A 27,202-nucleotide genomic window follows, 5' to 3' on the forward strand; every position below is an offset into this window, starting at 1 on the left:
CTGGCTTCTGTGTATTTTTATTCTTTTACAGATGTGTTGATGTGTTCAGGGATAAGAATAATTATGTATATATTTGTTGTGGTACATATGGCTTTAAAATCTGTACATATAATTTTTAATTAAAAAAAAAAAATCTTAGGGCATCCCATCTGATGTAGCTGTTTTCTCTCACCAACATCTACTTTTCTTGCAACAGCCAAATTATTCTCTCTCACTTTTTCTCCCAGTAGCACGTAAATACTACCACTGTAGCATCATTTCTTCCTCATCTTGGGCTTCTCAGTCTCTGTCTACGAGACGCCCTGAAAGCATGCATTTACTGCATATCTCACTGCCTGCATTCTGCCTGTGTATGTGAATGCATGTATATGTATGCATTCTACCTCCTTGGGTACATAGCAGCCATGACTCCTTAGGGAGCACACTCTTCCTAAGAGCCTGTACTTGCAATGCCTTCCAGCAACGCACCCTTCTTTGGATGGAGCCAGATCCCTTTGCGGGCAGATCCTACCCTTTGAGGAGCTGGGGGTTTTCCTCCCCAAGGAAAATCAGTGTTTTGGAGTGAACTTCAGATTCTCCTGAAATGTTAAGGTTTGTTTATTGGGAAATTTGGTAGCAGTGATGCTGTCCAACCTTTCAGGTTCTTTGGCCGAGTGTTACTTACAGCATGCACTTGTGTGGCCGTGATTTACCCTTTCTCCTTGTGTAAAGGCCCAGCCTATGTGCTGTTCTTGAATTTTGCTTTTAATAAAAAAAATAATCTTTTGAGATTGACTTATTTGTTGAGGGAAATAATAAAATATCTTACATATTTCATCATTACAATATTACTGTTTCTGTTTCAATTTCTGGAAATTTAACACACTTAGATAGAGCACAGCTTTCTAAGTAACTACTGTATTGCAAGGGCTGTTTGTTTGTCTTCCGAATAATAGTTGCATATTCCCTGGGCTCATCCCCTCTCCTCACGGCCTTTCACAGAGAAAAGACGAGAACCATTCTCCATAGACCTGACAACGCCCTCCTTTGTCAGAGTCATTTCTTCAAACTGTTAGTGAATGTACCAACCGGAGTCTGATAACTAGAAGGAAGAATAGCTCTTCAGAGTAAAGTGAACTGTTTCTAAAGTTATTCCAGCTGTAACAAATTTCTTGAGGAATATAGAGATCTAGATTGTACAGTTTTATTACATAATTTATGTAATTTAATTTACATTGATTTTATCATCTTCCTAAATCTGTATTCTAAGCAAGAAAAGACCATGTACCTTGACCTCGGGTATGATACTGACTGTAAATATAACCAGCTCTTAATTCTCCACGGGTAAATTATCTGTTGTGGATAGTCTGTGCCATTGCGGTTGTGGTTTACCTGTGCCATTGCTCCCTGTGCTGGTAGTGCTGCACAAGCACAGCTGAACTGCTTTTAGAGCCGGCTCCAGTGCTGCCCCTGTGCGGGGGCAACACAGGTGCCCCCATGATGTGCCTGCAGAACTCGGCACGCAGAGGCATCTGGCTGGAGTTCGTTTTGGGAAGACCGTTTTGTTAGCCTAGGCTCAGCACCAGCCGTATTGAACCCACAGCAGCGCTGGAAGAGGCAGGCATGCCCCTGCTGAGACTGGCTGTGGGTGACTCCCGTGGGTGAGAGCACACAAGGTGGTGGCCGTGGTGGTGCTTGTCCTGCCTTACTTGAGATTTTGTGAGGTCTTGTTAGTGTGAAGTTCATTAACATAATTGTATTATCTTATGTCTGTTTCAACATGGGAGTGCTCTGAAATAATCATTCTGCCTGGAATAATCCTGCACGAAAGTGAAAGTTTCCTGCGATGGAGGGAAATTAGAGGGGCTCCAAATTATTACTGTTATTATTATCCATGGTGTCCCAGTCTATCATTGTCCTGGGTAATGGGGAGTTAGCTGTATTTCATCCATTGGGGACATAAAAACGTAAGTCTGACTAAAGCATGTATTTTAGAAAGGCATTCATTTAGATTTGATTTTTCTCTTGTTCTGATTAGTTCATTCTAATTAATAATCTGTTTATGAAAGAAGACAGGCTAATGTTAATTTGCATAATATAGGAATATGATTACAATAGGCAAAATTCAAAGTATTTCTGAAAGTTGCTGGACCTCAGAGAAACAGGTGAGCTTGGAACTGAAAAAGTGGAGCCTGTAGTGCCCATGATGCTCATCGGTTGAAACTTGGCCTGGGATTTTGAGATATGTCACAAAAAAACATGCGTAAACCAGATTTAGACTATATAAAAACACGCGGTGTGTGGAGAGCAGGTTCTCAGTTTCGTGTTGAAATTTGGGCTGTGTTTAACCCACTGACATCAGTGAGGTCCTTGGGAGTTTTAACACCATTTTGCCTTCAATAGGATAGAAAAAAATGTATGATTTGGCTATGACTTTTGTTTCATAACCTCACTTGGGGCATTTGAGTCTTCCACCCAAGGATGATACACTACGGTGCAGATATTTCTGTTTGTGTCTACCCTTTAAGATACATTAGCGATATTCCTGCTCTGTAAATAAGAGCTGGTTTTTTTGGGCTATGGGCTGCCAAATTTGAGGGCTTTAGACAATGTAATGGCTGAATTTAATTGTTTGGTTGGTTGGTTGGTTTTTAAGGGGGTTTAGCTCCTTGCCCTGTGAAGAAATTACAGTGGCTAATTGAAAGTGGGGTTGTGGAAAGTGTTCTAATTTTTACTAATACTGAAGATTAATCACTAATGTCCTGCCAGCCCTTGTCACTCAGAGCAGGCATTTTAGCTTTGTGTATTTTGCTTTAAAAGAGCATTGCCTTGAGTTGCCTTAAATGTGACCTGAGCAGTCTCCTGATGGCCTCCGTCCATCGGAGCGGCTGCAGGGAGCCGGGTGTGCTCACCCTGGCTTGGGCACACATGGGGTCCCCAAGCGCTCTGCAGCATGGCCCAGGGTTGTGTGTTTGCCTGGTTTGCAGACCTGTAGAAGGCACCAGTTTACAAGTCTGGTTGTCAGAGAGTGCTTGAGTGTGTCCTTAGCAGCCCCTGATAAGCAGAACCCCTTGTTAAATTCCGGGCTGACAGTTCCTGACTTCTTAGGAAGGCTGCGTGTCTAATGTCTGCAATGTGTTTAGCTTCTTATTCCAAGTGACATTAATGGCACAAGAATCTCTGACAGTTTCTGAAGCAAACTTGACTTTGAGCGCTTAAATTGGGAGTCTGCAAAAAGGGAAAGCTCAAGCTATCAGAACAAGTTAACCGTGTAGAGGATGCTCAGCTAGGGATCCTTTCTTAGCATTACCTTCTTAGTCTTGGTGCTCTGCAAACAACCCCATAGACCCTCATTTTCTCATCTAGTTACAAAATTATGCTGCTTTTATGGTCTGTTTTACAGGGCTGTTGTGATGACTCCCTAATGCTCATAAAGAACAGTATGAGAGGTAAAGTACAGTGGGGAAAGGAGCAATGGTTAGACAGTTGTTGAGTGATGGAAAAATTTTTAGTGCATGCTTCATGTAGTTTGATGTTTTTACAGCCTATATTCTTGGTGAATAGATACATTAAAACACTTCAGCTCTTTTGATCATTTATCAATTATTTTTGTTTGTTTACTCGATCTGTATTGCCAAAATACTAAAACCTGTACTTTTGTGCAGTCATCTGAGCAAGGATTTGCAAACACGAATTTCAGTTACTAGCAGGTAATATCTTAGATGGTGGAATTCTCTCTTATGTAGCACTAACAACTAAACAACTGTAATATGTCACGTAAGGATCAGTAGCTTGCACAGTTTCAAACGATAATTTAATCAAAACTTTGTCAGGATACAGACCCCTGTCAGACCCCTGTCATTTCTTTTTTCTCCCCTTTATTCATTTTCCCCTATTTAAGTTTGTAATAGATTTTGGTTGAGACAAACTACAACATTAGGAGTCATATTTAATATTGGAGTGATACCATGCATTTAAACAAGATTGTCCCGTGCACAGCAGTACATTTCTTAGTTGTGGTGCAGCGCTCTTCCTCTTACTGTAAAAAAAAAAAAAAAAAAAAAAAAAAGACAAAAAGCAAAAAAACCCCTCAAATGTCCAAATGTCACTGGACATGTTCTGAATTTATCTGTGTGCCAGTTTACCAGTTATTGGGAAAAAATCTCTGGATTTTGCAATGACAAGGTTTTGCAACCTGTGGTTTTTGTTTCTTTTACATTTTGCACAAGTCTGTGGGGCGCAGGGTGGTATAGCTGTAAGGTACTGTAAGCAGTTTTTTTTAGCAAGTGGATTTATTGAATCATTCTGAGCAACCAATCCTCAGCACAATATCACTATAACCTTTAAGATAAAGTATATTTTTGCTGTAGACTTAACTTCAATAGCCATGTAGGTATTGCCTCAAGCCCATTCCCTTCCTGAGTTTACCCTTGCTGGAATATTGCGGTGCTGTGAACTGGCGTGTGTCAGCAGTGTTGCAAGCGGGGTGTTGTCAGGGGTGGGGTAGCCCTCTGGCAAGGGTTTTTCATGGTAGGGAGCAGTCCTCGGGCAGCCTACAGAGCCCAACAGCCAGCTGCTTTCTGCTGGGCCTGCAGGCCGGCACCAAAAACGTGAGAGGCCGCTTGCGGACGCGGCTGGGAGGAGAGTGGTGAGCAGGGGTGTTGGGGAGCGGCTGCAGCAGCAGGGTGGAAAGCACAATACCTAAGCGCTGCTTCTTGTGCGTGCGTGTAGCTCAGGGCTTGAACCCATAGGTATAAGTGCAATATCCCTGTGGTCTTGAGTGGGATTTCAAAGCTGCCCTCATAGTTAAACCTGGATGCCAAGACTGTCTCTCGGTGTGGTACTCTCTGGGTGCCACTTTCACTCGAGTCTTGTGAATCAGGACAGTCATCCCGGTCCAAACCTAAGAGTCAGCTTAAACCAGAACTCAGTAAGGACAGTGGCTAAAAAAAGATAACCAGGGAAGATGATGAGCACAGGCAGAGCAAGTAGTGCTTCTCCCCTGGAAATACCTCTGCTGCTCCTGATGCTCTGTCGCTCGAGGAAGAGCGTTTAATATCCTTCATTGAATATTTCTGCCATCGATTTGTCCATTTGTTTCTGAGCCAAGACTTTCACCTCCTGACATGTTTGAAAGATAACTTAATATTTTTTTAATGGCTCCAGCAAAATGCTTCTTAGACTTTCTTTTGACCACCTTACTATGCGTATCCTGCCAGCCATTGTAGCGACCTGGTTGACCATGCATCTACTTTGTGGTGAAAATACCAGCTAAATTTCTGTAGGGCCAATGATTCTCTGAGACCTTCTTGTAAGCTAACGCTCCCATCTTTCTAGGCAACAAAAGTGTATTGCAATTTGCTACAAGAGAAACAGAGAGTAGTTCAGCTTCCTCCATAACAAAGAACCATGGGTGCTGCTTCTAAATCTCCCAGTAACACATTTGGATGACCTTCATGAAATCCCAGTCTGGGGAGGAAGGCTTTGCCTGGTTGCTGCTCAAACACTGATTATTCATATGAGCTCAAAAATAGTTGCTTATCAACGTTCTGACATTCTTGCTATTTTTTTTCTTTTTTTTTTTTCCTAACAGTAAATAATTTATAAAATTTATTGTAAAATAAATTAAGCTCCCTGCAGCCAAATAAAAGAGTGAATTTAGTAGCTGGAAGTAGCTGGAAAAGGACTTGTCTCTTTGACAGTCCCAGTAACTTTCAAAGAGAAGTAGTCTCCAAATTATGTTAGTTTTGTGTTAGATGTTCTTTTTTTAATGTTGTATTATTTTTTTTGTGTTGGTAAAATGTGTTGAGGTGGCTGTCTAGAGGAGTTAAATCTTCATATCTACAGGTGATGTACAGAACTGACCAAAGCCAAATACCCTCCCTGAGTTTGGGGAAAGCTTTTGAATTGGAGCAGAGCACTATTTTATGCTTTCTTGTTAGAAATATGTCAGATTCCAAATATTTTTTTAATATGAGCACATCTGCTGAGAACTGCTGCTAATTTCCACACTGGAGGTAACAGCTCAGCCATCTGATGGTGACAGTCATGACTAGTGTCCTGAAATGAATTTGGCCCGTAACCCTAGCGACAAAGTGAAGAGTTTTGAGGAATGAAACAGTCCCCTGTATTACAAAACAATATTTGCATAAAGTGTGGTGTCTGCTCTAATAAAAAATGTGTCTAAATTTCTTGTCTTTTTATTTAAAAAAAAAAATTGCTGGAGGGAATTAGAATTCAAGTTTAAAAATAACCTTGCTGGTTATGTTACTCGCTTGTTTATTTATATACATGTTTGGGGTTTGTGATAGCTTCTTCACCAGAGGTTTCTTTGCTCATGACTAGCACTCTGAACTGCTGTAGTCGGGTTTCCCAGTGTATTTCTTGCCACTTGGACCTGTCACTACTGTATGTGCTTGCACAAACCATCTGCAACTGTGGTTTAGAAATTGTAGCTTTGCTCTGTTTTTTTTCTCCCCAAAGGAATAAAAAGTCAGTTTGCATCTCAAGCTGTTACTGTTTCTCCTGTTTTCTCAGCAATTTTTTTTCTCTTTATCTTGGCTTACATGTTCAAGAAATGATGCATAACTCCCATGTAAAATTAAGTGGGATAAAATAAAAAAGTTCAATATTTTTCATTTTTCAATTCCGTGTAAACATTAAGAGCAATTATTAAGGTTGGATATTAATAAGCACTGTAAGGGCATACATTTTTAATGTAGCTGCTGCCCACATTTGAAATTAGGTCATTCAGATTTTCTTCTTACATTAACTGCTGGAATAAAGAGTATCACATGAAAGTAGAGTTCGAGACCAGTGTTTTACACTAATTAGAAGCAAACTTGAAGGTTGCATTTCGAAGGCAAAACATAGAACTTTATTTCTTCATCTATTTTAACTCTAGTATCTCTTGAAGCTGGTAAACCTGGAAATGAAATAGAGGCAAAACTGTGTACTTTAAGATGTATTTTGTGATCTCTCCCAGTTGGAAACAAGACAGGAGCTTGACTCCAAATGTTTGCAGCAAGCAGTTGGAGATGTGCCAAGATGGCACTATAAGAGTCATTTGCAGGGTAAAACTGGGTTTTGGGCGGGGGGTGGCATTGTTACTGACTTACCCAAGGAGTTTTAAAGGTTAGTCAAAGCAAAAGTTGATCTGTCAGATGGGATTGCAAATTAGTCTTTTTCTCTATAGGAGTATCTTTGGTGCCAGATTTCTAATAGGTATACTTTGTAAAACTAAAATTAATTTTTTTACATCTTTTTTTAATCCATGCTTGCATCATTGTTTGCAAGAGGCCAATTTCTGTGCTCCCAATAAATAATGGAAATGCAGATCTAAATGTTTCACAGCCAGTCATGAACAGCAATAAGTAACAGTAACTCTGAAGAAGATGAAAATGGTCTTGAAAGCTTACTGGTTACTGTCTACCACATCTCTTGCAAAGCTGCTTAAAAGTGTAAGTGTGTATGAAGTTAACATGAGCTTCTATAAAGATACAAAAATAATGGTTAACAGATTTTTGTAGTTGTCGCACTTTGAATGAAGTATAACATTGTTACATTTAAAGTGTGTTAGACTATTACAAAAAGAATCTAATTGAAATGTCGTGTTTTCTTTCAGCTCCAGTGATAAACCGATTCACCAGACGGGCATCAGGTAAGTTGGATAACTTGCATGTTTCACTGGTCTACATAGTAGTTGAAACATAATGCTGATGGTGATTGTCATGTAAAACATAATACGACATTAGTCAGAGTTCTTTAAAGATGACTGACGTCAGTTAACCTCAAATTTGTTATCTGGTTTACTGGAAAATGTTAGCCGAGGTTTCAGGTCACAGAACTTGCATGAAGCCTTCTTGTTGCTGTGGAATTTATGAAAAACCTAGGCTTTTCTTTTTTCCTTTAAAGAAAATAATTTTAGTCCTAACTGAACTGAACTTTGAAAGCAAGAACTGAATGTAATCTGATGCAGGGCTGTCTTGCTTACTTCATAGACAACCTGAAACAGCAATTTGGTGATCATCTGTGCATGAGAAAATGTACAACCGTCCTAGAAATCTCCCTGTGTTTTTCAAAAAGGCGCTGGTTTGTGTACATGGTGCGTTGTTCTGCTGTGCAGAGCTGGCAGATTGGGTCCTAGAAGCAGCATTGCCGTGGTGGTGGTGTGTTGTGCTAGGAGCGCGCCTGCCTAGCTTGGTGCCGATTTCTGTATTCTTCAAGCTAACTTGGTTCGTGCCGGCTCAGAGGACTATTTACCTTATTCCATTACATGTAACAGATCCCTCCATATTATGTATCATTAAAAATTAATATTCTTGGCCTCTTATTCTTCTGCTGTATCATAGCCTTTAGGCTTCATTTTTGAGGGCTTTTTCTCGAAGCATAAGGCCCAGAACCTAAGTCTTACTTGTTTGAAATACTATGAATCTGAAAGTGGGGTGTAAAAGCCACCACTAAATGCAACGAGACTTATGACTGACTCAGAAGTGTCAGCAGAGCGGGAGATGTGAGCTCTTCCTAGGTGTCCCAGTATGCTAAGTTTAAAATCTAACTATAAAAAGCTTTCTGTTTTCAACTACAGGTCATTTTTAGTAAATGTAATAAAGTTTGTGGTCCATAATGCAGTAAGTCTATCCAGACTTCTAATTTTGCTAGTTACAGCCTCAGTCAGATAGTTCCTTGTCAATATAAAAATACTAGTGGAGATCCTCAGGATTACTAAGGAACTGTATAGAAAAATCCATGTGCAGGATTGATGCATACCATATGTAGCACAAAGTAAGAAGATGTAATGAATTCCAAATATTCTCATATTTTAAGTAATGGTAATACTTTGTAGCATGAAATGAAAGGAATGATTCGTTGACTAGCACTCAGTAGCAGTGAGCAGGGCTTTATGCAAATTATGTTGCGTGTTTTAAGGAAAGTTTTACTGTGAGTGATTGATAGCTGACTTTAATGAATGCGGTCCTTATAACAGATGTGTGATAAGCTTTTGCATTTCAGTAGGAAAGTTTGATTGTTTGAAAAGCTAATACTTGCTCAGGAAAAAAAAAATCAGTTATTTTTGATGTTGCTTTAAAAGGAAACTAAAAACATGTTAGAAGCCTGAATATTTTGCACAGTTATTGGAGAAATAATTTCTATGGGCAATTAATATTTCATGTGTTTTGGTCTTGTTGTGGAGGGATAAAATAGAGTTATCGTATTAAGAATAATGAGTCAAGTTGTGTGGTAAAGTCCAGATGTAAATACATTTCAAGCTGGAACAAGGTAATACTGCAGTTTACTATATGTACTATTTTATTAAGTTTCTGGCAGCTTTAATAGTCAAAATAATTATTTTTTCAAACAAGGAGGCCCATGAAAGGTGATAGTTCTTACTTTTCTCCTTAAATACTAAATAACTACCGGAGAGGTGCCGGAGTTAAGAAACTTGATTGATAAAATATAAAACTAAAAATATGAAACAGACTATGCTGATAATACAAACATTTTACAGGGATGTTTGCAGTCCTAACCATATTTTTAGATACTTGTTTTTTAATTAAAGAATCGTTTGGATACATTAAGGTAGTCAAGAGACCTTGCAAGTAGAAAAGCCAGATAGTAGCTGTTTTTTTATGCTTGGTAGCTTAATAGCATTCCGTAATCGAAGTTGATTCTCATGTTTAGGAAATGAGAGGCTGACCAAATGAAACATAGGGGTTTTCTCAAATACGGATTTCTCTTAATTTTAGGCTATTTAGCTAAGAGCTAGTTTAAAATTTGAAATGTGCAAGATCGTTGATTCTTGAGTGGTTTTGAAGATTTGTTTCTGATGAACATTACTCCAAGTTAATGACAAATATTCGGCGAGTTAGTGTAGCACGTGGTTTCACGTTGCATCTGATCTAGTGATATTGCAGACTGATTCCAAGAGAGTGCTTGTATGGTCCCTGCCTTTGTCACGCCTCTGCCCATGGGTTGTCTCTACTTCCCTTGCATAGACCACGGAGTGCTGCCTGAGGGTGCATTGGTTTAAAGAAAATAGAAATACAGGAGGTTTTGGTGTGCTGATTTTCATTGGGTCTCCAACTGACCTGTGCTGTGGCTTCCAAATAACTACCTCTGGCTGCCTTTAGCCAGTGGTGGGATGGAGAAAGAGCTGAACTACTGACATCGGTTGAGGCAAAACATCCAATGATATCCGCAGCAAAGGCTCCTAGACTATTCTGCTAAAAGCTGCTTTTTGAGCTCTTGCAATGATAAGCAGGGAGAAGCCAGGAGATGACACATATTTCTTCACAAAGAAAACAATAATTCTCTACAGTGGATATCTTGATTTTGATGTTTCTGTTATTCTTTGGATAATGCCTAGTATTTTACTTGGTGGCATAAGATATAGTTATTTTTCCTAACTGAGCTAGAGATTAAGCAGCCAGAGTTTAATTGCTGAAGCACCTGCTGAAAACAATAATAGTAAGGCATTTATTATTTAACAGCTGCTCCTGTTAACACACTGTGAATGTATTAATGTACTGTCATTGGTGTGTAGAGGATAAAGGCATAAGTAAGCTAGTATCAATTAATTTTTCTTGAATTTCAATTCTTAAAATTTATTGAGCTACCTAATTTAGTATCTCTTCCATGTGTTTATGCGTATGTCTGTATATATGCAATGTGGGCTTTATACATAAAATACACATATACCATAGTGCTGATGACATAGCTACTTATGGGCTAGTTAATAATGTGCTCCATTGTTCTAGGCTATGCACAAAGAATAATAGATATCATAGTCTTAAATAGAGGAGTTTAGCAAAAAGAGGAAATTAAAAATACTTTATAGAGCTAGAATGAACAATGAGACAGCTGCAAGTAGTTAATCCTTAATTTTTCTTTTAAAATCTGGTGGGACGGAGATGAAGAGAAAGAAGGAAAAACTGTTGAGGCGATCAAGAGACTTGGATGGGAAGAGAGGGGGTCATGGAGGTAGAAGCAGCATGAAGTGGAAGAGAAAGCTGTGAGTATGTTCATGAGGTGAAAAATGAGTGGAAATTCCTGAACAAGTTGAGGTAGCCAAGAGGTGCAGTTTCTGAATATAGACAGATACTTTCTTGCTATGGATGAGATTAGTTTTCATCCATTCAAGTATGAGATACCTAGGGATGGAAGGCTAATGTGGTTCTGTATGTTAGCGGAAGCATTGGGTTTCTGCTTTTCAGCATCTTGATGGATAGATAAACAAGTAAATTATCTCATTAAATACTGGCAGGAGTTTAGAATAATGCAACAAAACCAGCATGGGTTTGCTACAGAATGAGCTTAAATTTATACTTGATGGATACCATTTACGGAGGCTATTTATACCCATTTACTAGTATTATATACAAATGTATAATATTGTCTTAATTAAGAAATAGATAACAATCTATAAAGTTACTTCAGTTATGTATCTGCTTAAGCTTCTGAAAGGGTGAAGAGAACCTAACTGAGGTTGCTGTGAGTTAAGCCTTTGTAAGCTAAGAAGAACTGGTAGATAGGCTCAAGGGCATCTGTGGGGTATCTCTTATTAACAACAGAGGTAACTTCCTCATTCCTCTCCCCCAGACAATATCTAACTTCAAAATATCATTTTCGTCCTGTGGAAAGGACATAAATGAAGTTTTAAATACTGTTCTCTCAACCACAAAGCTCTAAACAAAAATAATGTAAACATAGTCAACAGGCAGAGTACATCAGCGCTGAACCTCTAGGGAGAAACTGGCTTAGGTATATCTGGAATAAACTTGCAATCGAGGAGATACCACTATTGTGGAAAGAACAGACGGAAGCAGAGAAGGCGAAAACTTTCAGGTTTCTTCACCATGGATGCCAGTTAAGGACCTCTCCAAAGAAAAGAGAGAAACACATAATAAGTATATTGATGCTTACATTATCCACCTACTGCAGAGAGAGAGGGGGAGAGAGAGAATCTCACATGACACTAGAGGAGATCTCTGTGCAACAAACATTATTATTTTTTCTTTTTATTTTACTTCTAAACTTTTTTTTTAATTTGCAGTTGTTGAAATTGGAAACATTTTTTGCCTTTACACACACTGCTAGGAACTGTCACTTTTAGGTACATGGCTGATTATCTGAAGAGGAAAGGCTGAGAAAGAAGGAAGCCATTTTTTATGCCCTGTGAACCCTGTGAAAAGGATGTGTTTAGTTCATTTAGCAGGTACTCAAAAGCAAAATATTTTTGTATGTACACTTATGTACTGTGGTAATTTCTGATAAAGACAGGGCTGCGCTTGGTGGCCTGTCTCTTTTCTTTTTTCTTTTTTTCTCTCCCCTCTTTTTACGGAAGTATGGAAGTTTTTCTAAGAACCAAAACTCATTTTACTTAACTCTACAAATTTTAGACTTACAAAATGTCAACAGTTTGAAGAGAAAGAAAGAGATGTAATGTTCTCTTTATTCTTAATTGCTTGAGATGCCCAAAAGCCGTGATAATGGAATTGTCTGACACAGCTGGTAGTTAATTTGAATTGGTAGAGAAGTCAGTTTAGTTCACTTCTGCTCAAGCCTTGCAATTATTTAAATATTTTCCAGCAAGAATTTCTGCAGGTTAGAAATATTTTCTGTTAAACTCAGTCAGCAGAAAAAACACTTAGTAGGAAACCTATGACATTTTCAGTTGTTTTAGAATTTTCAGAAATAAGTAAATCTTTTAATCGAAACACACTGATAACTTCTAGGCCCCTCAAGCTAGTTGTTTTTATTACGATACGCACACAGAGTGAAACCCTTCACAAAGAAGTTCGTGAGTACTTCATAGCATCCTTTATGTATAATGATGACATCGGTGGTGGGTTGCCTGTCAGACCTCCAAGGCCTGTGACTGCGCAGCTGGGAGCAGGACAGTGCCACCGCACCAGAGGCTGGACACACGCGTGCACACTTCGTCACACAGAGGTCACGTTACAGCGCTGTCCCCCTTCCTGCCCGAGCTGGCTGCGCCCTCGTCACGCAGCTGCGGAGATGGGTGTTCTCAGCTCTCCCTGCCTGACGCACAGGGCTCACGCCTCTGCCTGGCATATGACAGATGCCTGCGTTTTGGCACGCATTCAGATAGGAGGAGGGGGATTCTGCGCAGCCCTCATAAAAGGGAAAATCTGGGAGCAAGTTTGCCAGAACAATTTATCTATTCTTCATCTTTGCGTAAGGTGCCATTAGGAAGAAAGTGACAAGATAAAAGTTTTGTGTTCATTATTCTGTACAGATGTGTGGACTGTGGATTAGTCATGCCCACAGTAGCATTTACATATATCACTGCTAGTTTTCAATTTAATGATTTCTACAGAAAATGTGACAACCTACTTAAGAAACACTGAGGAATTTTACTGAATTTAGACCATGGGAGTCCTGTTAGTGAAGAAATGGCTAACTGCTTTCCGAAATTTTAAGTATGGAAGAACATAGGTGATATTAAATTCAATTGTTAAATATAAATTAGTATTTAGGAAAAGCATATCGATACTGTTACCGAAGAATAACAGTATGTTATAAGAATAGAATGTTATAAGAATAGAATATGCCCCTAAGAACAGTATTTCATTTATAATTTCAATCTGCTTGAATTATATTGAGATTTTCTTAAAGAGATTGGCACCCACTTTCCTATGGCATGTTAAAAATTGTCAGAGAAAAGACAGCTAACTGAAATGAAGTGCTATTCCCTTTTATACAGTAAGGCAGAAGCTGGAGTTGTACCAAAAATAATGGTGAGGAATGAAGTAACTGTAAACTCCGCTTTGAAATGCTCAGGTAGGAGGCAGTGTTGTTGTAGAAGCATATCAAGTCATAGTGACAGAAGGAAGAAGAATAAAGAACTTTATTGACGAACCAGTAATTCCAGTGTAGTTCTTCAAGCAGAGGTACTGGTTCTGCTTGTTCTGAGTGATGAATAACCCCTAAACTGAATTCAAATGATGTTGGATGCATCTTTGTTCTTCATTACACGCATGTAGTCAATCCATAATTTAAATGCCCAATCCTTCAGTTTTTTTCAGTAAACAGGGACATAGTCAGCTGACATACAGTAGTAGCTAATACTGAAATTCAGTTAAGCACTAAGGCTGCCATTGTAGTGGTGAGGAAAACCAGAAGAAAAAGTGCTGTCAGAACTTTAGGCTGTATCTACATTGCATGACAGAGCACAGTAAAGAAGGCACCTAAGCTTGTGGTAGCACATCAGTGTGGCAGGTTGTGGTTACTGGAGGTCACAGAAGCAGACTGTCTTTCCTAAGTTCAGCCTGCTGAAGGGATTGTTAGACTGTGCTGACTTCTGCGGGGCTGCAGCTGTACATGGGTGCAGACATGTACTGTGCATCGTTGTGTGAGTGGACGTGCCCTTCATTTACTTCCCGCTCCTCTTGCAAGGCAGTCACTGCTTCTGTTTCACACAGCTTTCCTACGCAGCTGTGCCTCTTCCACCGTATTCTGTAATAGCAGCTGCCTCAATCGCGAATTGCTGAGAACATACGCCCTTCTTTAGTTTGTGTTTTTGCACAAATGCGTTGTATAGTCTGTACTCTCCAGTCCTTACAGAGAATATTGTCTTTCCTGATCATGGTCTCTCTTACAGTTACCATCATTGTAATACTTAAATCCTTCGCAAACCTTGAGGAATTACTCAACACCCATTTCCATTAATGAATGAGGAGTATCCCGAGCTTATAGGAACTGGAGCATCGATATGCAAGTCAGAATGTATGTCACTAATTTTGCCTGCATCAGAAATGGAATGCCCTACATGCAATCCTTATTTTCTTTCCATGAAGCACTTAGATCATAACTCCTACAGAATATAGCTGTAATTGTATGGGCACAGCAGTTTAAAGATAAGGTGATTATATCTCTTTGCCAGGTGGTATGTCTACACTGTATTTTTTTCTGTATGCCATAGTGAACTTGCAACTCACGTTTCGTCTGCTTTTGCAGGGTTATCCCATGGCTGATGTCACAGGGAGAAATGAGCCACAGAGTTTCCCCAAGAGTAGCCTCTGATATCAGGTGCCACAAGAGCCGGTGGCACTTGTCTCTGGACTGAGCTTAGGCTGCCGTATGACAATACAGACATGGTGCACTGAGCTGTAGGCACCTTATAGCCCCGGGTCAGGGAGAGTGCTATGCTTCAGTCTGGTCCTGGTCCTGCTGAAAGCACATGTTTAACTCTTGAGAATGAAGAGCTGATTTCAGTGGCCTGCCCCACAACACTTCTGGGTCTGTGGAAAGTTAGCAACAGAAGCTGTTTCCCACCCAATCCATAACCAAGTGATCCAGCTTCCTTTCTTTAGTTTCTCTTGCGTAGCTTATTTGCTGTGCACTTAGCAGGTTCTGCTGCAAATGAGACAGTCACAGAAACAAGAGTTTAATTTGCTCTGTCTAGTCTCCTGTTATATTTTCTGGGAATTTGAGAAAAGTTCCTGTAGAAAAACGGTGTAATAACATAGGCTTAGGGGTGCTTAGGGAGCATGCACATTTGCTTCCCAATGCTAACCACTGTTTTTGTTCAGAATGTCTAATAAAATAACATCATGACATTAAACTTGGAGTACTTGCTCCTGACCTGTTGTTACCTTGAGATTTGTTGCCTTTGAGGCAGATCTGAAGAAGAGCTTGTGTGCTTAGCTTGTCTGCCTCCTTCCTGGTTCAGTTGTTTTAGCCGTTCTAGTGAAAGATTCTGACCATGAAACTTTGTCTTCTCTAGATTGCATTGCATCTATACCATAACTATTCCATATTACAGTGTATAGTTGGACAGTAGTATTCTTATTCAAAAGAAAACAAAATTTAAGCTGTCTGTGCATTATTTCTGGTTCACTTTCAACATTCATTTATTCCTTTATTAAACTTCCAGAATCTGAGACATAGATTCTAGCAGGTTGTATCAAAGTGTTTCCTTGTATAGATCATCATCGGAGGTTGAATACGAATTTTTCAGAGCCCATTTATGGAGCCGAGTTACAGAAATAGGCTAAGTGTTGCAAATTAATGTCATGCTAGATTTTAGATACAGCTATGCTTAAGCTGTTTTGTCAGAACACTTTAAGCTTAATAAAAGAAGAAGAGATTTAGTAGATGCATACTATAATGCAATGTTTGGGGTGGTGGAGGAAGGGAGGAAAGAAGGCAAGAGAAGGGAGGGAGGGGCGATGGCAGGGATAAATACGTAAGTCTTGTCCTATGTGATGGGTTGCTATAGAGAGGGCTATCAATATTTGGCCCAAGGAGGTGGCAGGGAAGGAAGGAAATAAACAAATAGTGATTGGCCTAATTTTTACACACACAAATATTTAGGCTACGTTTGGGGAAAACTTTCTAACTAAACACTTAGTGAAGCAATAGACTAAACTTCTCAGGAATATTGTGTTATCTCAGAAAATTTAAGGAAAGGTAAGAAGGTTTTCTGCAGGGATAGAGGTGTAATTTATACCGCAGCAGTGCATAGGGCTTTAGGTGATTTCTTGAGGTTTTGTCTGTATTTCTGTGTTTAGATGTCCTTGCAAGCACATATTTCTAGACTGCGTTTTATAGACTGACTAAAATGTACAGAATAATTACTTTTAAATTGCACAATTTGGTAAAGCTAGATAGCAACCTCTTTAGAAAATAGGAGAGTGTTAAATGTGTTTTGAGTTCAGAAATTACTGCATACACCCCTTTATGGGAAATTATAATTTTTCTTGCTGTTTTAGTATTACCTTTGGAAAGTGTTCTGCACATAGTTTTGTATCAATAAAATTAATCACCATAGTTTTTTCAGCTATTTGGGCTGATCTTGTTTCAGATATATGAAACATAAACCAGAGGTTAGTGTTGAAATACAAATCAAATTCGTCTCAATGGGCTGTTGCCCAGTCAGTTTGATAAAGAGCTTAGCTCCGTACCTTGCTAGGATATTTGTTAGACTGACCAATTTCTTTAAACTCATTGTATGTAGGTAACTAGTAAATAAGATGGGTATGGGAAAGTGCCACAGTAGAGCTTGTGTCTATATGCTAAGCTCTTCCCGCAGCCAGCAGTGTGGCCTCATCCATACTGCCGTTTGGGAACAGTCCCATTTGGGACTGCGCCAGGGCCTGGCTCCCCCTGCTTTCTCGGGTACTCAGGTCGGCATAGTCTCCTGTTCTGCTTGAGACTAGATAGGGGTCTTTCTAAGGAGCTAGATTTTTTCTTCTTATTTTAGACAGACCAGTATTTGGCACTCTCGTACTTGGAATGCTTTAATGTAGTATCTAATATTTCTTTCATGACCAAACAAATGCATTATAGTCAAAGAGGAGATCTTCTTCTTGCTATGTAACTAAGTAGTAGTGAATAAATTCCAGAGAAAACAGGTTTTTCAGACAAAACAGACTTTCTATCAAAATAAATACAGAAATGAGGCCAAATGTTCATATTAATAACAGTAAATATGGCTGTTATTTATCTGCAAGTAGTAGTTCGCACATGTCAATATTGAATAAATGTACTAAGATTTCTTAATGGATGCTTTCAGATTGCAGTGAGTGCTGTGAACTAGTTGATATAAAATACAGATTATTCTCTGTCGTTTTTTAATTTCTCTTCATTTTATAGCCAGTTTTTTTCAGATTAATACTTCCTCTCTTGTCTCTAGTTAACATTTGACACACAAAAAATTCTTCTGGTGTCTGACAACCTGTAGGTCATATTGTATTTTCTGTTTTAACCTGCTTCCAAGTTCGCATTCACCATTGATAATCTCAGCGATCCCAATAACACCCCAGAATCTAAACATGATCAGAGAAGCTAATAATCTTCCAACGCTTTTATCAGGATGCTCATAACTCATGGTTTTGAAAGAAATAAAATAATTGCTATTTTTTGAATGAGTATGCACATTACTGAAAGAAGTAGGAAGGATTTTAAAATTATTTTTGGAGCAGATGTGTAGTGATAGTCATTATTTAATAATTCTGATTTTTCTTTAAAATATTTCAGTATCTGTATCTATGTGTCGTGGTTTAACCCGGCAGGCAGCCAAACACGACGCAACTGCTCGCTCACTCCCCCCCGCCCCCCTCAGTGGGACGGGGAGAGAATCAGAAGGGTAAAAGTGAGAAAAACTCGTAGGTTGAGATAAAGACAGTTTAATAGAACAGAAAAGGAAGGGAAAATAATAATGATAATGATAGAATATACAAAATGAGTGATGCACAATGCAATTTCCTGCTGGAAATACCACACGGCAGAGAGGAAACAGTCGAGGAGGTTCCTGGAGTGTGTGGAGGATAACTTCCTGACGCAGCTGGTAAGCGAGCCCACCAGGGGAGATGCCTCGCTTGACCTGCTGTTCACGAACAGAGAAGGGCTGGTGGGAGATGTGGTGGTCGGAGGCCGGCTTGGGCTTAGCGACCATGAAATGGTAGAATTCTCGATACTTGGTGAAGTAAAGAGGGGGGCCAGCAAAACCGCTACCATGGACTTCCGGCGGGCGGACTTTGGCCTGCTCAGGACACTGGTCGAGAGGGTCCCTTGGGAGACAGTCCTGAAGGGCAAAGGGGTCCAGGAAGGCTGGACGTTCTTCAAGAAGGAAGTCTTAAAGGCGCAGGAGCGGGCTGTCCCCATGTGCCGCAAGAAGAACGGGCGGGGAAGGCGACCGGCCTGGCTGAACGGGGAGCTCTGGCTGGGACTCAGGGAAAAAAGGAGAAGAAGGGCAGGGGAAGAAGGGGCAGGCAACTCAGGAAGAGTACAGGGATCGCGTTAGGTCGTGCAGAGAGGAAATTAGAAAGGCAAAAGCCCAGCTAGAACTCAACCTGGCCACTGTCGTGAGAGACAACAAAAAATGCTTTTATAAGTATGTTAATGACAAAAGGAGAGCCAAGGAGAATCTCCATCCTCTATTGGATGCGGGGGGGAACGTTGCCACCAAGGACGAGGAAAAGGCTGAGGTACTCAACGCCTACTTTGCCTCAGTCTTTAGTAGTCAGAGTGGTTATCCTCAGGGTACTCAGCCCCCTGAGCTGGAAGACAGGGACGACGAGCAGGATAAACCCCCCATAATTCAAGAGGATGAAGTTCATGACCTGCTATGCCACCTGGACATTCACAAGTCTATGGGGCCGGATGGGATCCACCCGAGGGTACTGAGGGAGCTGGCGGAAGAGCTTGCCGAGCCGCTCTCCATCATTTACCAGCAGTCCTGGTTAACTGGGGAGGTCCCGGACGACTGGAGGCTCGCCAATGTGACTCCCATCTACAAGAAGGGCCGGAGGGAGGATCCGGGGAACTACAGACCGGTCAGCCTGACCTCGGTGCCGGGGAAGATCATGGAGCGGTTCATTTTGAGGGCGCTCACGAGCCATGTCCGGGACAACCAGGGGATCAGGCCCAGCCAGCACGGGTTCATGGAAGGCAGGTCCTGCTTGACCAACCTGATCTCCTTCTATGACCAGGTGACCCGCCTAGTGGATGAGGGAAAGGCAGTGGATGTGGTCTACTTGGACTTCAGTAAGGCCTTTGACACTGTCTCCCACAGCATTCTCCTAGAGAAGCTGGCGGCTCACGGCCTAGACAGGTGCACTCTTCGCTGGGTAAAAAACTGGCTGGACGGCCGAGCCCAGAGAGTTGTGGTGAACGGAGTTAAATCCAGTTGGCGGCCGGTCACGAGCGGTGTTCCCCAGGGCTCAGTACTGGGGCCGGTCCTGTTCAATATCTTCATCAATGATCTGGACGAGGGGATCGAGTGCTCCCTCAGTAAGTTTGCAGACGACACCAAGCTGGGCGGGAGTGTTGATCTGCTGGAGGGTAGGAAGGCTCTGCAGAGGGACCTGGACAGGCTGGATCGATGGGCCGAGGCCAACTGTATGAGATTCAACAAGGCCAAGTGCCGGGTCCTGCACTTCGGCCACAACAACCCCAGGCAACGCTACAGGCTTGGGGAAGAGTGGCTGGAAAGCTGCCCCGAGGAAAAGGACCTGGGGGTGCTGGTTGACAGCCGGCTGAACATGAGCCGGCAGTGTGCTCAGGTGGCCAAGAAGGCCAACGGCATCCTGGCCTGTATCAGAAATAGTGTGGCCAGCAGGAGCAGGGAGGTGATCGTGCCCCTGTACTCGGCACTGGTGAGGCCACACCTTGAATACTGTGTTCAGTTTTGGGCCCCTCACTACAAGAAGGACATGGAGGTGCTGGAGCGTGTCCAGAGGAGGGCAACGAAGCTGGTGAAGGGCCTGGAGCACAAGTCTTATGAGGAGCGGCTGAGGGAACTGGGGTTGTTTAGTCTGGAGAAGAGGAGGCTGAGGGGAGACCTCATCGCGCTCTACAACTACCTGAAAGGAGGTTGTAGTGAGGTGGGTGTTGGTCTCTTCTGCCAAGTAACTAGCGATAGGACAAGAGGAAATGGCCTCAAGTTGCGCCAAGGGAGGTTTAGATTGAACATTAGGAAAAATTTCTTTACTGAAAGAGTGGTCAGGCCTTGTAACAGGCTGCCCAGGGAAGTGGTTGAGTCACCATCCCTGGAGGTATTTAAAAGACGTGTAGATGAGGCCCTTAGGGACATGGTGTAGTGGGCATGGTGGTGTTGGGTTGACGGTTGGACACGATGATCTTAGAGGTCTTTTCCAACCTGTATGATTCTATGATTCTATGATTCTAATTGCTCACCACCCGTGCTGACCAATAACCAAGTAGCAATTGCTACTTCCTGGAACATGCCTACCATTCTTATACTGAACATGACGTCACATGGTATGGAATACCCCCTTGGCCAGCTGGGCCAGCTGTCCCGGCTATGCTCCCTCCCAGCCTCTCGTGCACTTGGTAGAGCATGGAAGCTGAATGTCCTTGACTAGCAGGGTACTTAGCAACAACTGAAAACATCAGTGTGTTATCTACATTCTTCTCATACTAAATCCAAAACACAGCAGTAGGAAGAAATTTAACTCTATCCCAGCTGAAACCAGGACAGTATCCACCGCTTATTCTATACCATTTACGTCATGCCTAGGTCTTATATTTTCTAATACATTCCAATTAATCACCACTACCTTTCTTGTCTTTGTATATATATACACACACACAGATATAATTCCCTTAGTCTATGGGCCATCCCTCTAAAATGTCCACTGAGTTCATGTAGTCCATGACTTTGGGCTCCATCTGTCATAACAGTCTTTCAGGGCAGGAGAGATGGTGTGTGGTGTTGGATTGTTGCATCCTGAAGCCTGTTCTGATTCCACTATTGCTGCTTCTATCAGCACTGCCACTTCTATCATCGTTGCACTTTGTTTGATTTCATCGGAGTTCATTCTTCATTAATCTGGGTGATTTTTACTGCAATACCATTGATAGCAACCACAGAAATTATGATATGCAATATCATATAACAATTAACATCATACAGTTCAGTTCATTGGCTATTTTCACCCAAAATCAAATGCCCTTGAGGTACACACCGGACTTCCCCATCCTCTACACATCATGCAACCGATGCTACCTGGAGTAAGTGGGTAAGCACTGATCACCATGAGGTAGTCTATGCCAAGAATGCACGGAGCCTCTGGGCCAGTCACAATGGGGTGCTTCTGCCACTCATTCCCGCTTAGGCTCACTTCGGCCTCCAATACAGTTAACTCTTGGGATCCCCCTTTCACTCCAGAAATACAAATGGGTTCTGCCCCTTCATAGCTTGATGGCATCAGGGTACACTGTGCACCGGCTTCTACTAGAGCCTTCTACTCCTGTGGGTCTGATGTGCCAGGCCATCGAATCCACACAGTCCAGTAAACCCGGTTGTCCCTTTCCTCCACCTGGCCGGAGGCAGGGCCCCTCTAGTTCTGGTCATAGTATCCGTTTCTCACTTCTTGCAAATGCGAGTCAAGAATTTCTTCATTACAATCCAAAGTAAGATCAGCCCTTCTACTCTGTCTGGGGAACTGTTCACTGGAAACTGGACCGTTGTGAGACAGGTTTTTCCTGACAACTGGAGCAGCATTTTTCCTGGGAGAACCCCCTTGTGTGATTGTTTTTCCTTGCAACTCATGTACCCCTGCCTCTAGGATCAAGGTAGGTTTTCCATCCCACTGCCTCACGTCCTCTCCGTGGTCATGCAGATAAAACCACAGGGTGCCCCGTGGTGTGTACCTTCTGTATCCTCTCTCGAGCAGAAAAATGCTGAGATACTGGTCCATACAGGTGGAGAATAGGATATATCCTCTTCGAGTTGCTGGACCTTCCGGGGCAGTTTCTCCACAGCCGAGACAAGGGAGGAGGAGACAGTTTCTTCATATTCCCGGAGTCTGCCAACCACGTCATCCACCGTTGGTGCTTCTTCCTCTTTCCAGGACAGTACTACCAATGAATTGGCATACGACACTGGTGCGCTCTGTACCAACTTCTGCCACGTGGGTCGCGTGCACTGGACTTCATCTGGATCTTTGGGTATTTGCTCATCGTCCAGATCACTATAAACCACCTCCAGCACGGGTAATTCTCTCAGGTACTGGTACCTTCTCCATAGTGGTCCATTTGCCTGGGCAATATATACCATCTTCCTTGAAGGGATACCTTTCCTTCACACCTGACAGCAGTCGTCTCCAGAGGCTGAGGGCTTGTGCCCCTTTTCCAATCGCTTTGTCAATGCCCCCTTCCCTAGAAAGAGATCCCAGCTGTTTGGCTTCCTTCTAATTCCAGGCTACTGGCCCTGTTATCCCAGCATCGGCGCAGCCAGATAACAATATGCTCACCTGGACAAGGCTGAAATCTTTCCACATATCTCGCAGCTTACTCAGGGATAGGGATCGGGTGGTTTCCATCTCGTTTACGAGTTCTTCCTCCTGCCCTCCTTGTGATGGCCCTGCTTTTCCATCATCCCTTTCTAAAGGACCTGACTTTCGCCTCCAAGATTTCCTCTTCTGTACAAGGGTGACGGATACCAGCAAGGGTTGGCCCTCTGGTTCAGCTGTAGTGCTGTTGCTGGGGTTTGGGTAGCTGCCGTGCCTGTCGTAGGAGTTGGAGTAGCTGTAGTGACTGTTGCCGGGGTTTGAGTGGCTGCAGTGCCTGTGATGGGGGTTGGAGTACGCGCGGTGCCTGTCGCTGGGGTTTGAGTAGCCACAGTGCCTGTCACGGGGGTTGGAGTAGCTACAGTGACTGTTGCCGGGGTATGAGTAGCCACAGTGCTTGTTGTGGGGGTTGAAGTAGCCACAGTGCCTGTCGTGGGGGTTTCAGTAGCCACCGTGTCTGTTGCCGGCTTTGATCTCTGGACAGTATTCCTAAATAGTTGTTTAACCCTAAACAAGACCTGGACCACGTTCAGGACACATAGCAATATGAACATGCTTGTTTGAACATCCCAAGGATATTCAGAATTCTCAGGGAATATTGTGGACGGCTTCATGAAGAGGATAGAAGAAAAAGGAGTTTCTGGAGATATGGAAGGGAAGATGAACAAGTGGGGGAAAGTGTCCCACCCTGTCTCCCTCCTAAATTCATCCCCCTAGGAGAAAAAAGTGTAATTACTAATAGTTTCTAAGAGGTGGTTCCTGAGGTACAGAGATGATGGCAATGCTGAGTACAGATACCAGATTAGACTTACAACCAATGATTTTATCATATCATAAAACAGCAAAACAGCAGCAAAATGATAACCTTGACCCAGTTCTGAACAGTGACAAAGAGCACAACAGGGAACATATACTGCAAGTAAGGTATTACATAACCCAACATTGAGATCCAGCCCCACAACTTTGAGAGCCGATAAATCAACATGGTGACCAGCGACTATTAAATCAATATAATGAATGCTTATAACCAATTTTGCCTTAACACGCTTTGGTCAGATTTATCATTATCTTAACCCTTCGAGTCCCACATTGGGTGCCAAAAAAGGACTGTCATGGTTTAATGTGGCAGGCAGCCAAACCCCATGCAGCCGCTTGCTCATACCCCTCCCCCTGGCGGGATGGGGAGAGAATCGGAAGGGTAAGAGTGAGAAAAACTCATAGGTTGAGATAAAGACAGTTTAATAGAACAGGAAAGTAAGGGAAAATAATAATAATAATAATGATAGAATATACAAAATGCGTGATACACAATGCAATTACTCACCACCCGCACTGACCAATAACTAAGTAGCAATCGCTACTTCCTGGAACACGCCTACCATTCATATACTGAGCATGACGTCACATAGTATGGAATACCCCCTTGGCCAGCTGGGCCAGCTGTCCCAGCTGTCCCGGCTATGCTCCCTCCCAGCCGCTTGTGCGCTTGGTAGAGCATGGAAGCTGAATGTCCTTGACTAGCAGGGTACTTAGCAACAACTAAAAACATCAGTGTGTTATCCACATTCTTCTCATACTAAATCCAAAACACAGCACCAGGAAGAAATTTAACTCTATCCCAGCCAAAACCAGGCCAGTATGATAAGCTCAACTTTGGTTGCTGTGCTATTTTGTTCTTCAAAATTTGTATTTAGATTAGGGAGGTATGGTATCTCCGCTATAGGTGATAGAGCATGAATCTGTAGGCCGTAGTATCTGCTTACCAGTTTTCCAAAATAATTCCATTCCATCTGTGATTTCATGTGGTTTGACTTTCGTGCAATAGAAGATACTGGAGGATAAGAGATGAATAAGACAAGGCATGTTTTACAGAGTGAGTTGTTCAAAGTGGAATAACAGTATTTGTGGAACATTTTGTTTAGCAAGTTTTCTTGTAGAACACCATAATACAAATGGCTTGGTCTTTGACCTTCACGTTTGGCTTAATATTTGGCAAGTACTGCTTCTTTTAAATATTGTGGAGTCAAAGAAAGGGGAAAATTATATATATAAATACCTTTGCTAAATACTATGGTGTTTAAAACACCCGATGCCATTTATGCATTTTATGTGTAAAATGAACAGCAGCCTGATGTTTTGCTTCCTAAACGCTTTGTGTCAGTTCCGTATGTTTCGTAGGAAGCACGATGCCTTGAGCTGCGGGGTGTACTTCTCAGTTGTTTAAACAAAATGTCCTTTGTCAAAGCACAAGCCCAAGGCTTTCTTGCCATCAAACGCTCCCTATTTCCTGCACCCTCCCCCCTGCTGCCACATAATCCTGTTCCACAGTGTATTTGCTTCATGTATCTTTATCATGTATCTCTCAGATCCGCTTCTCCAACGTCTAGTTTGGAGGGTATGAAGAAGTTTAAAGCATGGGAGGAAATGTAGGATAAAGATATCATCTTTGAAATCAGTATTTGTTTTCTTGTCCGTGGGTCCTACAAGTGCCCCCAAAGCCATTCATACTTCTATGTTGGACAGCCATATAAGTTTACCAGCCAAGCAGATTGGTACATCCCAATAATAGTTTTGTGGTTAACTTGGAACCATATTTGCTTTCTTAACACTAGGCAATGCCCGTTTTCTCATTTCAGATCTTGCTTTCTCTTCTAGATAAAGATGTGAGAAGTCTTCTCTCTTGAAAACTCATTGGAGATCTAATTTTTAAATCTAGTATGCTCTTTCAAATGAGGTTACTTAGAACTGTGCTAGGCGAGTCACTATTGCTATCATACTATTATTATATACAGTGTTTTAACACTTGCGGATCCTAGCTCATCACTCTTTTGTGCATTAGATTTGTTTGGTTTACTATTGTATACAGAAACTAATAGAAATGGTTGTGTGACCATTGCATACAAACAGTTGGGGTAGAGCAAAGCATGAATAGCTTTTGTACTGTGCATAGTTGTGTTTTAGCAGCATAAAATGACAATGGAGCATTGCAAGGCATGTTGCAGTAAGGGACTAAAGGCATCCTTTTGCATGCACTATTTCTACTCCCACTTGTCTCATTTGATTATTAGCTTACTATTAAGGAATCTCCTTAATAGATTTTGAACTCAGGATCTCTCCCTCTGGTTCAATCTTACACTGACTGCGTAAGTCAGGAAGAGTCCTGCTCTCTCCCATGGTGCTTGATCACATGGCAAATGGAGAAGAATCTGGCCATTGTATGGCAGTGGTGTTCGTGTGTGTGTAAAGCAGTGTATACATATCTTTTTAGTATAAAAATTGTAAGAAAATTGTAGAAGGACTGAACAGGAATTTGAAAATCTCTCCTGAGTTTTAGTTTCAGAAATTTCTCTGAATAAATATTATAAATATTTTTCTTCCTTATATCTCCCTCACCCAAATTAAATCCCTTTTCTTCTTTAGGGGAAAATTAAATTTAAAAATAATAAAATTTGGTTGTGTTAATGCAATGTATCTTTAAGGGTTTTGTTTTTAAGCTAGTGATGTAGATCAATAACAAAAGGGTGAATAATTCCTGGTTTTGTTCTGATGACTATTTTGTGTGAAAGTGAGAAACATAGTTTTCTGGTGTCTTCACAGTTACTGTGAAGAATTATTATGACCATGCCAGAATGAAAAATTGCTATATGCCACAATCCACTCATGAAGAAAATTGTTTGTATGTGTTTATTACATAGTTAGAATAGGTAACAGAACTTCATCAGAAAATAAAGAAAAATGAACTTGTCAGAGGAATACATTTTAAGTGGAAGTGTTAAAGCCTTGCTTACTTTTCTTGTTAAATGTCAGGCTGCATGGGAACACTTACTCTTTCCCCTCTCCATACACAAGGAAATAATGAAAATGTGGAGTTTCAGTTTCAAATAAGCAGTCACACAAGAAGGACCCCATCAGCCTAATCTGAAAGCTTCAGTCAGCCTCTGAAACCATCTGTCATGCTGAACATCAGCTACACACTGCCACAAAACTGGGAGTTTATACCCTTAAAATTCCTGTGCATGAAGTCTAGTAAGTGATGAGTGCATCTTCCAAGGCACAAATTCAACTCCTACTTGCCAGCCTTGATCTTTCCTGCTATCACAGTCTGTGTTTTGGAAATACTGCTTTAGAGTGGAGCAGTGCTGTAGCAAAAGTGTGCTCTGTGAGCTGGGGACATAAGACACTTGAAAGGGGGGAGTCCTAAACGAGAATAACTTTCTGCTCCCTCATATTCTTGCCAGGGAGCAACAGGAGGAGACATCTTTCTTCCTTTTTCTCCTGCTAGCATTGGTTTGGGAACTAATTTCACACCTATTCTGCGTGGGTCTAGAGCAGAGTACACCTACTCTTTTATTAATTTTTTTGTCTATCCCATCATAGTGATATACTTCGGTATTGTGCAAACATAGTCATGCAGGCCACAATTTAATTTTTCAGGCATTTTC

At 41.6% G+C, this 27,202-nt stretch overlaps 1 protein-coding gene across 1 annotated transcript in view; it reads left to right on the forward strand.

Moving 5' to 3' along the window:
- The window catches only part of PRKAR2B (protein kinase cAMP-dependent type II regulatory subunit beta), a 98,197-nt gene that overhangs the window by 23,387 nt on the left and 47,608 nt on the right, over positions 1-27,202 (forward strand). The window contains exon 2 of the mRNA XM_075145489.1: positions 7,604-7,639. Within this exon, the coding sequence (XP_075001590.1) occupies positions 7,604-7,639 (36 nt within the window). The remainder of the gene's footprint in view (positions 1-7,603; positions 7,640-27,202) is intronic.

The sequence above is a fragment of the Calonectris borealis genome, chromosome 1 (assembly GCF_964195595.1).
Source record: "Calonectris borealis chromosome 1, bCalBor7.hap1.2, whole genome shotgun sequence".
NCBI classification, from domain to species: domain Eukaryota; kingdom Metazoa; phylum Chordata; class Aves; order Procellariiformes; family Procellariidae; genus Calonectris; species Calonectris borealis.